General features: G+C 38.7%; 1 protein-coding gene across 1 annotated transcript in view; it reads left to right on the forward strand.

Moving 5' to 3' along the window:
• Positions 1 to 14,224, forward strand: part of DDX10 (DEAD-box helicase 10) — a 269,719-nt gene extending 255,495 nt beyond the window's left edge. Inside the window, exon 18 of the mRNA XM_021671095.2 lies at positions 13,537 to 14,224. Within this exon, the coding sequence (XP_021526770.2) occupies positions 13,537 to 13,711 (175 nt within the window). The 3' untranslated portion in view covers positions 13,712 to 14,224. The remainder of the gene's footprint in view (positions 1 to 13,536) is intronic.
• Positions 14,225 to 15,000: the final 776 nt, after the last annotated feature.

Raw genomic sequence — 15,000 nt, forward strand, 5'->3', positions numbered from 1 at the left:
GCCTTCTGTTTCCTCCTCTCCATCCCCAACCTTTTCTGATTATTAGAATTCTGATCCAAGAGGACCAGTTTTTCCTTTCTTTTTGCAGTTATGTTTATAATGAACTCTGAGCCCATCAATCTTTTATTAGATGAAATTGTTTTTACAAATTTGTTTTTAGTACTGAGCAGCTAGAAGAGAGACCATTAAGGACGTGATACATTTTCACCACCAATTCTATATGCGGTAGCCTTTGCTGTCAGAAGAAGGCTGAGCACATTTTATGGAATGTACTGCAGTAATTAATCTTCATTAGGACTGTTGCATTGCCTCGTAAATTAAAATTTATGGTAAGGGGAAAAGTCTCTGGCACAACGTATTTGAATACCACAGTGCCAGTACTTTAGGATGGGTATAAATGTTTCTGAGAGTGTTTCAAATAATCAAAAGCTCATTTATTAGGTTTAAAATATTTAGGAAAAAAATCTAGGCTACATTTATGGATGTGAATGCAAGGAGAGTTTTATACAAATAGGTGCCCAAAAGTGGGCTCTTGGCTCTCTCAGTAGCTTTCCACAGCCAGTTCAGCAGTATGTTGTAAAAGGACATCCCGGGGTTTCTGTGTAAGGGCATATTCACTGTTCTCCACCTCCAGACACCCACCTCAGCTTCCTTGCAGCTATGTCAGCCTGCGGTTTCACCTGATTTCTTAACTTTGCATTCCAAAGGAAAGAGAAGAAAAAGCAAGAGGTTGAAAAGCTGCTCAGACAGTACAATAAAGGGAGTGTGCTTTCTTCCAGCAGCCCCTTGTCCTTGCTTTTGTTAAATTTCTGAATAGGCTGTACAGTGATGTCAGTCCCCCATTTTGTAATTTAACACATAAGAACTTGCATACCCCTAATTGTACATGAAGAAGGGCAGCTGCCACAGAAGTTATGAGCTCTAAAATGAGGCATCATGCCGCTTTCTGACCGCACAGACTCTTGTCCAATGTCAGGCTTACAGAATCCGCCATGATTTCAGTTGCCATTTTATAGCTTAATTATTGGGACTGCCTGCCCCAGCATCCTTGGAAGTTTAGTGCTGTCTCCACTACACTGTGTTTCTATAAGGCACTGCATCCAGCAGGAGAGATGTTGACAGGTTTTCTCGAAAGATCTTTTTCTTCTATGGTGCCTTGGCCACAGTCATATCAGACAGCACTTGGAACATTCTTGAAGCTTGATGTAGTGGTTCTGATTACTGTGTCCTCGCAGCGCAGGGAGTGTGGTTTCTGGGTTACCAAGGACATTCTGACTTGTTTTCTTTGGATTTAATTCGCATGTCATTTATTTAAAGTATGCTGTTTACCAGTGAGTGGTCTTCCTATTCATGGCAGGCACCAATGATTACTTTCCTCCTCTTCTGATAATATGTCATTTGCCCCACTCCTTCCCACACTTAGAAGTGTATTGGCTAAAGCATCCTAAGAGCCAGGAAAGGAATTAAAAATTCAAGTGGAATAAGCCCTAGGAGTTTCTGCTACATGGAATAATATATCAGTGAGTCAGTCTCTCTCCTTATGCCTTTCTCTATCAATACATAGGAATTTAAACTATGTCTGATCCTAACAGGGTGTTCTCAGAAGCATCTGTTTTACAAAAATAGTTGCTCTAGCAGGTGCGAAATATGAATTACATGAGGGTCTATGAACCGAGAGACTGAATACATTGCCCACATGTACCCCTGCTTATAGTTTTGGAATATTGATTTACATGCTGTATTATCAACTTTACAACAGGGAAAGTGATTTTGTGAAATTAAGACTCGGTTAGAACAAAGGCAGGCTACTTGGCTTTGTGGGGAAAACTGCGAGTTTTGGGGTCAGACACACATGAGTTCAAATCTTTCTTTTACAAGTCACGGACCTTTGACAGGTTACTTAATCTCTGTGACCCAACTTTCTACATCAGTCGAGGGAAGACAATTTTTACCTTGCAAAATTTTTTGTGAAGATCTAATGAGGGTAAAAAGCGAAATATGACATTGAATAGGTCATTAATATGTAGTAATCATTTTAATTACTAAAAACGAAACTGGTAGGAGTTTGTAAATGAGTATGTACGTTGATAGGAATAAAATGTAGTGCCCTCTAGGATATCTACTTTTCATTGTTTTCTTCATCGAAGTCATTCATGAAGTCCCCAGATACCACTAGACCCTATATTCAAGACAGTTTGTGAAAAGATCCTACAGCCTGGTTGAAATTAATGATATAGTGACAGTAATGTCATGTAACATATTCTATTCAAAATGTGTATAGAGAGTCCACGTTACCAAATCGGAGTGTAGGAATGCCGTTACCTGTCTGTTCTCTTTTGACATTCCCATGATTTAGACATTCGATAAACTGCTAGTTTACCATATGACTGGCAGAGAGCAATAAAGAAGAGTTACTGGACCCCAGCCCCTCATAGAGCTTAAACTCCAGCGAGACAGACAGACCAGAGGGAAGTAAACAAAAGCAGACAAGAGGTGGTGACAGGGCCTTGAAAACAATACCTGCAATGAGGGAGGAACGGGGAGAGTTCACTTTAGCCAAGACGGTTAGGAAAACCCTCTCTGAGGCGAGACCTGAAGAATGATTGAAAGCCGCCTCTGTGAAGAAGGAATGATTCATCCTAGTGTTCGAATCATGGTTTGCATAGACAATTAGCATTTAAATATTTAGCCTAATAGCATCATGGTGACTGTACAGTTCTGCACATTGCTGTTAGGAGATTCCTTGGCTGCTTTTCACCGCATCATCGTTCTACCCATGTGTCTATCCTGATTGTGATACTGACTTCATGGAAGGTGGTGAGTATAAGAAACAGCGGCTATTCTAGTCCATACAGTGGCAACTCAGTAGAAAGGAGTGAGCCAGCGTTGGAATTCTCATAAGAACAGAAAACTGAAATTGAGGTGGTCTGAGTACTCTAAATGAGGATGGGAAAGGTAACTCAGGTGATGCATTAAGGGGCATGTAGTTCTTTGGGGATAAAAAGAGAAAACTCTAATGTGTTTTTATGCTTAATTAAGTTATAGTGTATTGTGGGGTGTACTAATGTATTTTTATTGACTTTCTTCCTAGCAATTTTAGTTTTTACAGTAAAAGTGGAAAGTGTAGTTTTCATATTTCCCCCACCACCCCTGCAGTTTCCCCTATTAGTAACGTCTTCATTAGTGTGATGTATTTGTTACAACTGATGACCAATATTGATACATTATTATTAACTAATGTCTATAGTTCAAATTAGAGTTCACTTTTGGTATTGTGTATCTTACAGGTTTTGACAAACGTATAATGTCATGTGTCCATCATTATAGTATATACAATAGTTCATTGCCCTCGAAATCCCTTGTGCTCCACTTGTTTGTCCTTCTCTTCTTCCCTCTTAATTCCTTGCAACCACTGGTCTTTTTATTGTATTCACAGTTTTGCCTTTTCTGGAATGCCATATGGGTGGAATCATATATGCAACCTTTTCAGATTGGCTTCTTTCACTTAGCAATGTATTTTTAAGGTTCTGCTATATCTTTTTGTGGCTTGATAGCGCATTTCTTTTTATCACTGAATAATATTCCATTGTATGGATGTATCACAGTTTGTTCATCTATTGAAAGATATCTTAGCTGCTTCCAAGTTTTGACAATTATGAATAAAACTGCTATAAATATTCATGTGCAGGTTTTTGTGTGGTAATAAGTTTTCAGCTCCTTTGGGTAAATATCAAAGGGCATGACAGCTGGATCACATGGTAGAGAGAATATTTAGTTTTTTAAGAAACTGCTAAACTCTCTTCCGAAGTGGCTGTATCATTTTGCATTACTACCAGCAATAAATGAGAGCTCCTTTCACTCCACAGCCCGACCAACGTCTTGTATTGTCAGTATTTTAGAGTTTAACCATTTCTTAATAATTTTTGTAGTTTAAAGAAAGATTTTTTAACTTTTAAAATACGGTAGACTGTGAAAATAATATGCTTTGTCTTTTCAGATTTTGGTTATATGCTGGATTAAATACTATTCCGCCAAACATGAAATTCTAGCTTAGCATAGCCCTTCCTTACAAACAGGGCTGCCCTTTGAGGAACTGTCTTCTGAGCCTCTCAAAGTGAAGGTTCTTACCTGAGATAAGGCCAATAATAATGTACTTAATTATAATAAACACATCAAAGACTATTGTTGCTTGCTGAGGACCTTAACCTAACAGGAACCCAGAACCTCTCTTTCCTCCCAGAACATTTCTCCCAGGCTCTTACCCTATTCACTATCCCTTCCTGGTGTCCCAGCTCCCCAGGAGTGCTCTCATGAGCCACGGTAGCACCACTGTACTCCAGCCTGGGCTGAGCAAGACCCTGTCTCAGCGAGGTGGGAGAAGACATCTCAAGTTAAAAGACTTTCACCTTACATGGGGAAGATCAATATAATCCAGTTAACATCAACAGAAAAATAAGACGATGCCCACCATGGGGAGAGAAGCTATAGTTAACATTTATAATGCATTTGCTCTGCATATATCACTTATTTAATCTTTCCATGAGGTAGATATTAGTCACATTTACAAACATAAAAATTGGCACTGTCTTATGTTAAGCAGTTTTCCCAAGTTTGAGGCGACTGCTAGGGTTTAAATAAGGTCAGACTGACTCCAAAGCCATTTTCTTTTTCTCTTTACCAGAATTTTGGAAAAGATATATTTAACAACAGTGGTTGAATCACTGTTAAGTAACTGATTTTTAAAGCAGCTCTTTCAACATTAAACAGGGAAGGGAGGAAAAGTAGATTTTTTTTTACATTATGACATGTGTACATTCCAGAGAACTTACTTGTAAAGTTAAGGGGAAAAAAAGGTTCCATGGTCACAGTGTCTTCCAGATATACTGAGCTAAACTTGATAGAGACAAAGTTACAGTAAGATCCAGGCACGACGAACTAGATGCTATAAAATACCTTCAATAATAAACAAAAATAAATCTTTTGTTTTAGGAAACAAAAGATTCTTCTTAATCCTGTAGTTGTGATTTCTCCTAATTTTGTCTTCAGATCCTGTGTCTCAGTGTTACCCACAAGATCATTGTGTGTTCTGTGCCTTGCTGAAGCCTAAAAGCATTTATTTTCCTGCTTTGCCAGTCTAATAACCCTCTCACAGCAGTGAGGTTAGTCTGATAGGAAGTGTTTTTAGTGAGCCAACAGAAACTACTAGAACGAGGAGTCTGGTTTTTGGTTTTGTTTATTTTGCACATTGCTTGTTTTATACATCAGCAATGTATAAACCGTTGAAAAGGGATCTACCCTTCTTTTCTGTAAAGGGCCAGATAGTAATCATTTTACACTTTGAGGGATAATCACCTCTGCCAGTACAGTGATAAAGCACCTGTAGACAATACATAAGCAAGGAGGCGTGGCTGCATCATCAGTAAAACTTGATGTATACATCAGGCACTGTGTGAAAGTTGGCCCACAGCAGGTATAGTTCGCTGACCATCCTTTCCTTTTTAAAGTTGGTAGTCCACTTTAAAGTCTTGTTGAAAGCTTTATATACTTTACAAAATTCTCCTCCTCCTCCTCCTCCTCCTCCTCCTCCTCCTCCTCCTCCTCGCCCCCCTTCCCCCTTCCCCCTTTCTCCTTCCTCCTCCTCCTCTTCTCCCCCACCCCAAATGCGGACCAGGTTGGGCATGGTTGCATGCGCTTATAGTCCTATGGAGGTTGAGGCAGGAGGATTGTGTCAGACCAGTTCAAGGCCAGCTTGGGCAACATAGCAAGACCACCATCTCTAAAAAGAAATAATAATAAAATGGGAACCACTTTTTGTCAGTTTCCAGTCTCGGAGGATCCTCTTCGTTCTCCATTGTATCAGAGATCGCCAAATGAACAAGATGGTTTCCACATTCTCTAAGAACCCAGTATGTGGTTCTCAGGAGTCAGGGATGTACTTCATTTAGAGTAGCTAGTGGCTTCATATAATCTTCATCCCCTTTGTTTCTTTCCTGGATACCAATGTTTCTTGTTTTTTTTTTCTAAAGGTCTTTCTCCTCAGAAAAAAACAAAAGTTATGAGTTGAGAATTTGCTTTTTGGTCTTATTTTCCATCAACATTAGGTAGTACTTCTTGTGACAAACACGAAAGCAATTTCAGCTTAACTTCTAGTATTTTTTATAATTGCTGTATTCGCTTATTATACTCTTTGTTCAAATATTGTATCTGCTGGTGGCAAACCACCCTGAGTCCAAAGTTCAGGATAATGAGGGGCAATCCCATTGTTACTGCATGTCTTACGGAACCTGATACCTTTGTCTCAGAGTCAGTAATTTGTTGACTGTGCTACATGCTGTTAAAGAAAAAATTTAGTGACACTAAAGAATGGTAATTCAAACTTTATTCAAGGGGTAGGGACCACTGCAGTGGGGTTTTGTAGTAGGGGTGAGAGTTTGAGCTCAACTGCAGGTACAACTTGGACAAGTGAGAGTTAGAGATTTATAGGGAGGGATCGTTAATGGAAAGTGACTAGGAAGGAACATCAGGAGTATGGAGGCTTCTGGCTAAACAGATTCCACAGGATTCTTACTGAAGGCAGGCCTGGGGGGCGGGAAATTTGACCAGATATTAAGGGTGAGAGATTTTTGTTAAGCGGACTCAGCAGGATCCTTGCCAAAACTGGACTAACTGGGCAGCCCTGGAGTAAAGACAGAGCCCAGTCAGAAAGAGGACTCAGAAGAGCCAGACTCAAGTTTGGTCAGAAGAGAGTATCTTTGTCAGTACTTCATTGAGGGTTAAGGTTTTGATGTGATCACACATTTTTAAAAGGATAATAGTTAGATATTATTGCAAAGAACATCAAAATTACTCATTTTTGTTGAAGTGACGTGCCAAGTTTTGATCTTTTTATAGTCTTAGAAGTATTGTCTCATTCTCATTCTGAATCTGAAGTTATGGGTACTTCTTTTTTGCAGTATAATTTCCCTTACGCCGTTAATGTTTTAATTTTCACTGTGGCTTCGATATCTACAATTTCTTTTGTTAAGAGAACAAAATACAACACAGATTTAAATGTCTGCTTACATACTGGCTTAAAATGAATCATCTATGCTGCAAAGATGATGAGAATGTGGTTTTAGTTAGGGATCATTCTTTCTGACCTTATGTGACATAGAGTGGGCTAATCAGACACTAAGCAGTACAGAAGCTCAGCCCAGTGGGTTTATTTATTTCTTCAAGAAACATGTATTAAGCCCTTGGGTGCCAAGTCATTGTAACAAAGAATAAGACAAAGTTTTGTCCTTAGGGAACTTGTAATCTAATAGAAGATAAGCACATAGACAGTTGCCATAAGGCATTTCAGATGGTGCGATGGAGGTATGCACAATGTGAGGGAAACCCTAAGAGGGCACTTAACTCAGATGGTCATGAGTCAGGGAAGGCTTCCCAGAGCTGGATCAGGTGAAGGATGGCAATGAGTGAGGATGGCTGCAGAAGCCCTAGAAAACATAGATGGATTAGAGAGACGATCAATTAAATTAAGGATATAAAGGAGAAGGTAGGGCAAGGATCACTTGCGAGTTTTTAGTGGGGAGTAGTCCTTTTCACTCAGAAGTGAAATAAACATAGGAAGAAGTGAAATAAACATAGGGGAAAACATAATAGGAGCATCCAGGAGCTGGTTGAATATGCTGATCTGGTGGTCTGGAAAAAACTCTAGGCTAAAGATGTGTATTTTTAAGTAATTAGCATTATGGAAGATTGTGGAAATACTGAACTGCATGAGAATATCCAGAAGGACTATGTAAGACGAGAACAGTTGAGGCCCAATGATGGAACCTGGGGAAATAAGCATTTATGTAATGGATAGAGGAAGAGGAAACTGGGAAGGTACAATCAGGGAGGTTGTAGTGAACCTTTAAGTACTTTAAATTTAGATGATTGCTGATTACATCTCATATGGAAGTTGCAGTCATGGTGAAATTTAAACTGTCCATTGACAGAGCGTTAACTCAGCAGAAGTTGTGTTTGAAAAAACAAGTTACTGGGTTTAGCCATAATTTGGCCACTTACATAATTTTAAAAAACATGCAAAGCCAAAATTTAGAACACCGGAACTTGTGATATTAAAAACAGAGGATTAGTCAGCAGACAGGAGCCTGTGCACCCACAGACTGGATTGAGTGTTCTGGGGGTGCTCCCACACGTGACACTCTCCTCTGTAACTCTGCTGGAAGTCGAATTAGAAACAAAATCCGTTGAAATGTTGCCTTTTTTGTTGCAGTGATGGTAATTCTTGGGACTTTGAACAATGCTAACCATCATTATTTTTACTATTTAGATGAATGGACCTTTATTGAATGAATTCTTTAAGTCATCTTCAGAGATGAAGACAAGGAGCCCCAGACATCAAAAAGCTAACAATTTAGTAGGCAGAAGAAGAAATCTATACAAAATTACAATGCATAAGGTGGCATCCTTGAGGAAGAGGTGTCATTTGAACTGGCTCTTGAAGGATAAGGGAGGTTTCTATAGTTAGAAAACAGGAAAGAGAATTCCAGATGGAGAAGCTAGAGCATGTCCAGGGTATAGAAAGGAGCCCCAAAGAACAGGTTACAGAGGCAGGCTTATACCAGATCATGAGGCTCTCTAAAGATTATACTAATAATCTTTCTAGAGAACCACTAAAATTTTAATGAAAAAGACAAGAGCTAAGCTGTGCTTTACAAAGACTGCTTCTCTAAGCATACTTACAATTGAAAAGAGAAATGATATTTCAACAAGAACCTTTATTTAAGGTTCTTTTTTTTTTTTTTTTTCCATTTTCTTGAGGGGAGAGTGGGCATGGAAACCATTATTGAATGGCTTCCTAAGAAGACTGAAAAGTAAAATTATCAGGAATTCTCGCCGGTTTCTCCATAAGATCCGTGGAGCACCATTTTCTGGCCTGGAATGATGACTTCCAACCTTTTTATCATCACAGAGAACTTTTGTTTTCAACCATAATGGTCCCATGTTTTGAAAGATTTTTGTCTCTCAAAGTGAATAATGTTTCATATTTGTTTCATTAACAAAGATGTAATTTCAGGTTCATCCAAGTTTCTGAAGTATCAAGCATTTACAAGGCTCAGTTAATAGAATTCTAGACAAAACAAACAAATCCCACAACTTAGTGTTTGGCATACAATTGCAGATTTTTAAAAATATACTGAAAATAACCCATGATTCATCTATCTCGACCTATGTAGTCTCGCCGTTTCCCGTACTTTTATAGACACAGGGAGCCTAAGTTGCAAGTTATCAACAGGAGCAAAGATTATGTAGCATTCCTACTCTGTGTGCTTTTGAGCCTTGTGGAATTACAAAGAATAATTGACATGTACCTAGCTACCCAGAACTTCAAATTTAATTTTTTTCTTTTATTTATTGCAAAGAGTAATTACAGGCTCATTACAGAAAAATGAGAAGACATCTATACCAGCAAAAAGAACATTTTAAAAAGTCTTCCAAAACTTTTTTATGCAAACTTACATAGATGCTTTTAAAAATACAAATGGACTCTCTTTTTGTATTGGTTTATAACTGTTTTCAGTGTTTATTAAAAGCAGTTCCTGCAACAATATTTTTAATAGCTGCATAGTATCTCGTTTCTAATTTTATAACCTATTCAATCCTTTATGGCTGGACTGTGGGATTTCTAACTTTCTGAAATTAAAAGTAGCTATCTGTTGAATATCCTTGTGCTTAAATCTTTGTCTAGATCTCTAATTATTTCCTTCAGATAAAATCCCAGAAGAAAAATTGCTGGGCATATATTTTTTTTAAAGACTTTTGAAAGGTGCTGCCAAATTGCCCTCCAGAAAGATTACGCCATTTGCATGTCCACTCAGGAGTTTACCTTCTAATTGGGAGTTAAGATGCATACAGTTGGAAAAGAAAATCACTTTAGTATCAAGAAGTAGCAATATTAGCTGCAAAATGACTAATAGATAATTAGTGCTTTACACTTCAGAAGAAATAGATCACTTTTAATAGGCAGATTGGTACCTTTCATGGGAGGGAATTGGAGATGAGTCTTGAAGGACAAAGGAAGATCCAGAAGAGGGAGGTGCCACAATTACAACGAACACCGGTGGAAATAACAAAGTGTCTGCCAATCTCACGAGTGAGGGCTGTGCCTGAGGAGTGAGGGACTGACCTGAACATCCTAACTTCAAGTTTTCCTCCAGCTCTTTTGTTTCTCATGAAATTAACACTTATTCTGGGGTGATGAGGTAACTACAAGTGTCTGAAAAAATTAAAATGTTGAAACCAGGAAATCAACCCTATTGAAAAAATCAGTTCAACTTCTAGGAGTATTTTGATGTTTTGTTTCAGAAAATTTAGAAATTCAGAAAGTTATATTCCATTTAAAACTCAATTACAAATAAAGATTTTAAAATTGAATTCACATTCCAAAGTTAAGTCTTTTTTTTTTTTTTTTTTTTAATTATTAGCAATGAGTGAATTGTTTGGCTCAGATGGTTACTTTGGTTATCAAGACAAACTTTTGTGTATCCATTTTCACAAAAATTTCAAAATCATTGAAATAGAATTTCCCTGTCATCATCTGTTCATATTACGTATTACATGATGATTTTTTTTCTCTGTTGTGTGATGTGTCCTTTAAATGACACACTAGACATTACTAATGAAGTCTGTTTTATTTGGATTATTGAAAGACTGGTATCTCTGAATTCTTTAGCTCTACTTTTTATGGGCTTTGGGGGTGCTGAGTTGAGCCATGGTTTTGCTTTTTAAGATGTGCTTTATCATCCATTATGTTGCAGCGTTTTAATGCTGAACAGTGATATGTTTGTTTTTGACCCTTGCCTCGACATTTAAAGAATATGGCAAGAGTCTAACACTTTAAGTCCCATGGAAGTACTGATATGAAGATAAACTGCAGAGCTCAGGCTTGGACTTGCCCCCATTTTGCAGGTCACCCCCTAGCTGTCAATCATCTCAGAACCTCCTTACCTCCTTCGGCCTAGTGGAGAACACTTATTTCACTCCTTTTTCAACCTCTATTGCATTTTCATTATTTCAGTGAACCTGTTATCTTCAGAGTGTTTTGCTATCTGTTTGGGAAACGGCACCAGTGATGTGCTGCCCCCTCTGGCACCTGATAGAACTCATGATTGAAAGATGCAAGAGCTCCTCCCAGAACTTGCAGAAAATAAAAACTCAAGAAACTAGAATTCTGTATTACACATATTAGACTGTTAACCCATCAGAAAGAAGTCCCTGTTCCTCATTGGATCCAGTGAGCTCCAGGTGAACACTAGCTAGGTGGGGTCAGAACCCCACTGCCTGCCTGATTCATCAGGATGTAAATAAAAGGGAGCCGTCTAGTGCCACTCCATTTGGAAGAGACCATTTCTGAAAATACCAGATAGTGGCTGTAGTTTGCTTTCTGCTTTCTAATTATTTTCTAGGTTTATTACATTATCTCCCTTTTGGTAATTTATCTGTAGAATGCCAATACTGTTTTTTAGTAATTAATTTGTTACATAGATTGCTGCTTATTTGCTATAGAAAGTAGTATAAAGGGCCTTTCTAGAATTTGAAGTGATCGTCTAAGCAGTAAAGCTGCCTATTGTGAAAATACTTTGACTACATAAATTTTCCACCTTTTATTATCTGAGTCACCTGTTTCCTGCAGGGCATGTAATGTGCAGGAGCACATTAACAGAGGAGGCAATAGACAGCCCACTAATTAGGCCATTTCTGATGAGCTGATCTGAGATGCGCTTGACTTATAAGCAGAGCAAAAATCAGTATGCCCTTCAACCAAATAAATCCTGGCTCTATAACCCTGTGGGATTGTCACAGGACTGGCCATACTCCTAAGAAGACCAGGGCACAATACCTTTTGTTTTTTTTTTAAGACCCTTTTTCACTAAGAATTATTTTAGTTTTTCGCTGACTGAATTTGTTTCACAGGAAACTTTCATGTTATCTCTCCAGGCACTCTTTTAAAATGTAGTGATTTGTGGCTTTAAATAACCTCATAGTGTCATCTGGTGTGCCTTTCCTCCAATGGTGAAAGAGAATGGCTGAGTCAGAGCGTTGGGCACTTCTGGGAGGTAAATGGAGGAATTATTTCCAGTTTTGCTTCAAGCTGGTCCTAAATGAATATGATGATTAGGCACATTCACTTTGATATCCAGGCTGTCTTAAGGAGTAATCCAGGCCACTAGAACTTGAGCAGTTTGTTCTCTTTTGGAACCATCTTGTGCTTAGGATATAATGTAATATTTCTGTGTTTTTTTTTTTTTTTTTTTTTTTTTTTTTGCTGATTACATGTAGTGAATATGAGGGTTTAAAAGGGAGGCGTTTATAGACAGAAAGTTAACGTGTTGAGCACTACTGTGTGTTCTCATTTATATAATTTCATTTAATTCTCACAATTTTAAATATTTCTGTCTTTACAAATAAGAAAACTGTGGCTTAGAAGTATTAAAGGTCTGTGTTGATGCCAAACCTGTGCTCTTTCCACTGTTACTGGCATTTAAATGTTGACTGAGTTAACTCCAGTTGCTTTCAAAAGCCTGCTTACAGTATCATTCATATCTGGATTTGAATCCCATGGGTGTAATCTTGGTCCAGTCATTTAACCTGTCTTAACCTCATTGCAGAATGAGACTAATGCTCTCCACACTGAGGGTTGCCATGAATATAAATGGCATAAGCTATGGTAAGGTATGTAGCACAGTGCCAGACTCTGAGTAAGCCTTGATTCATGGTTGCTACTGCTAATAGATGGACTTTTTATTTTGTTTGTTTGAATTATGTATCCAATAATTGGGTCATCTTGGAACAGATAAATATCTCAAAATGCTTTGAGGAGGATGTTTTGCTTTTTCTTCTATTTTTAGCATATCAAGTGATTACTTTCAGAAATTAGCTTTGGTTGTACGGTCTGTGTCTTGGGTATGTACAAAATACTGCAATAATGTTTGCTTCCTTAAGGCTGTGTGTCTTTGATACAGATTTTTAAATGGAGGAAATTTATTTGATGTCTTACGTAATCTGTAATTTAACGTCTCAAGTTCTATTTTATGCACAATCTCTAGATCACAGCTTATGCAACAGATATTAGAAGCAGTACCTGGTGTCCAGATAGCTGTTAGCTTGCAGACTGCTCCCTAAAGATAACCTGACTTTGAGTAGAGGTAGTTCGATGTGGCAGGACAAGCACGCACTGGAGCCAGACATACCTGTGGTGCCTCTCAGTGTCCTCAAATTGTGGATGATACAGCTGTAACTTCCTGGAATTCTTGTGAAGATTGGATGACCCATTGTGAGCAAAGTACCTTGCACATGCCTGGTGCATGGTAGGACCTATTTACTGATGGGAAGGCGCTTACTAAGTATTCAGATATCTTGATGTTGCCATGGTTTCCTTCCTTCTTAAATAATATCATTTTACCAACTCTCTGTTAATTTCGTCCTATTTGAAATGTTTGATTTCATACTGAGTCTAAAGTAAATCTTCGGATTTCTTCTCACCAGTGATACCAAGAAGCAGGGGCTGAAGAAGAGGAGCAACAGTGAAGTGGAAGACGTGGGACCCACAAGGTGTAACAGAAAGAAGGCCAAGTGGGACACGTTAGAGCCTTTGGATACCGGCCTGTCTTTAGCGGAGGATGAAGAGCTTGTGTTACATCTGCTAAGAAGTCAAAGCTAAATACTTCCTGTGCCTGCCTTCTCCTTGAAACCTTGGTTATGATTGCGTGGCCAGAAGTTGAAAAACAATTGATTCGAGGGCTCATAGGTACCATATGTCCCATTACCAAAGGGCACATTCCTGGATAGAAGCAATCGTATCTCCAAGTCCCTGTCACAGGACGTGCTTTGTGTCATCACTGAGCATACTCAGAACAAGGGTGGATGATACCATTTCCTGACCCCGTTTTCCAACACGTGTTCTGTTAGATTTTTATCCACAGGTTCCTGTACCTTGTCATTGGAAAGGCTTCCTTTGTGTTACTGGCAAGTTCCGGAGCTCTGTGTCATTGTTAGACATTCCTGTCTTGCTTACTGCACAGAAATTTCTGTTACTGTTAAAATTGCTCATGACTTTGATGTATTTAATACTTGCAAAGAGACTGAGTATAGTGGACTAGCCCTAAGAAAGAATGAGTATTTTTGAATTAAGATGATCAATAATAAACATATTTCCTATAAAAGAAAGTATTTATGTTTGCATTGTGTCCGGTAACATAAGAGGACTCTCAAAGGAAGGTTCTTTAGATTGCAGTGCTTGGCCAATTCCTGAAACAGTGAATTTGTCATATTCTTAAGTTAGCCTTCTCAAGGATAGCATTTAACTTAACACTTGCAGATTTGCTAACGAAATCGGCAGAAATTCTGAATCTGAAGACTGACTAAAACATGGTCTCTGACTGCGCACGTGGTAGCTGCTGGTCCTCTGCAAGTGCTCCAGTCAGCAGCTGCCACAGAGCCCCACCCGGACCCAGCTCCTGGTCATGAGTACAGTGCAAAACAAGACAGAGCCTCTTTTTTTTTGTTACAAATGACTCAGATTTCTTCAAGGGAAAGAATATGCTAAAGAAACGGGTCTTGACATGAAACTGATTTTATCATAGACTTGCCACCCTCTCAGGGTTCTGTCCCTTTGCTATTTTCCCACTCCGTGCACATTTTCAGTAACAGGTGCAAATAAATTATAATACAAGGAAGAGGAATGATGGCCTTATACCTGGATATCTCAAACCTTTCCAACTCAGCTTAGGTCCGTATTTGTCTCGGAAAAGTTTCTCCTCCTTTTTTATTTGGTATCCTCGTGAGGCGGCACCAACATCATTTCACCGTCAAAATGAAATCAGGGGCCGGGCGTGGTGGCTCATGCCTGTAATCCCAGCACTTTGGGAGGCCGAGGCGGGTGGATCACGAGGTCAAGAGATCAAGACCATCCTGGTCAACATGGTGAAACCCCGTCTCTACTAAAAATAC

The sequence above is a fragment of the Aotus nancymaae genome, unplaced genomic scaffold (assembly GCF_030222135.1).
Source record: "Aotus nancymaae isolate 86718 unplaced genomic scaffold, 86718_ANA_hifiasm-v0.15.2.pri h1tg000012l, whole genome shotgun sequence".
NCBI lineage: Eukaryota > Metazoa > Chordata > Mammalia > Primates > Aotidae > Aotus > Aotus nancymaae.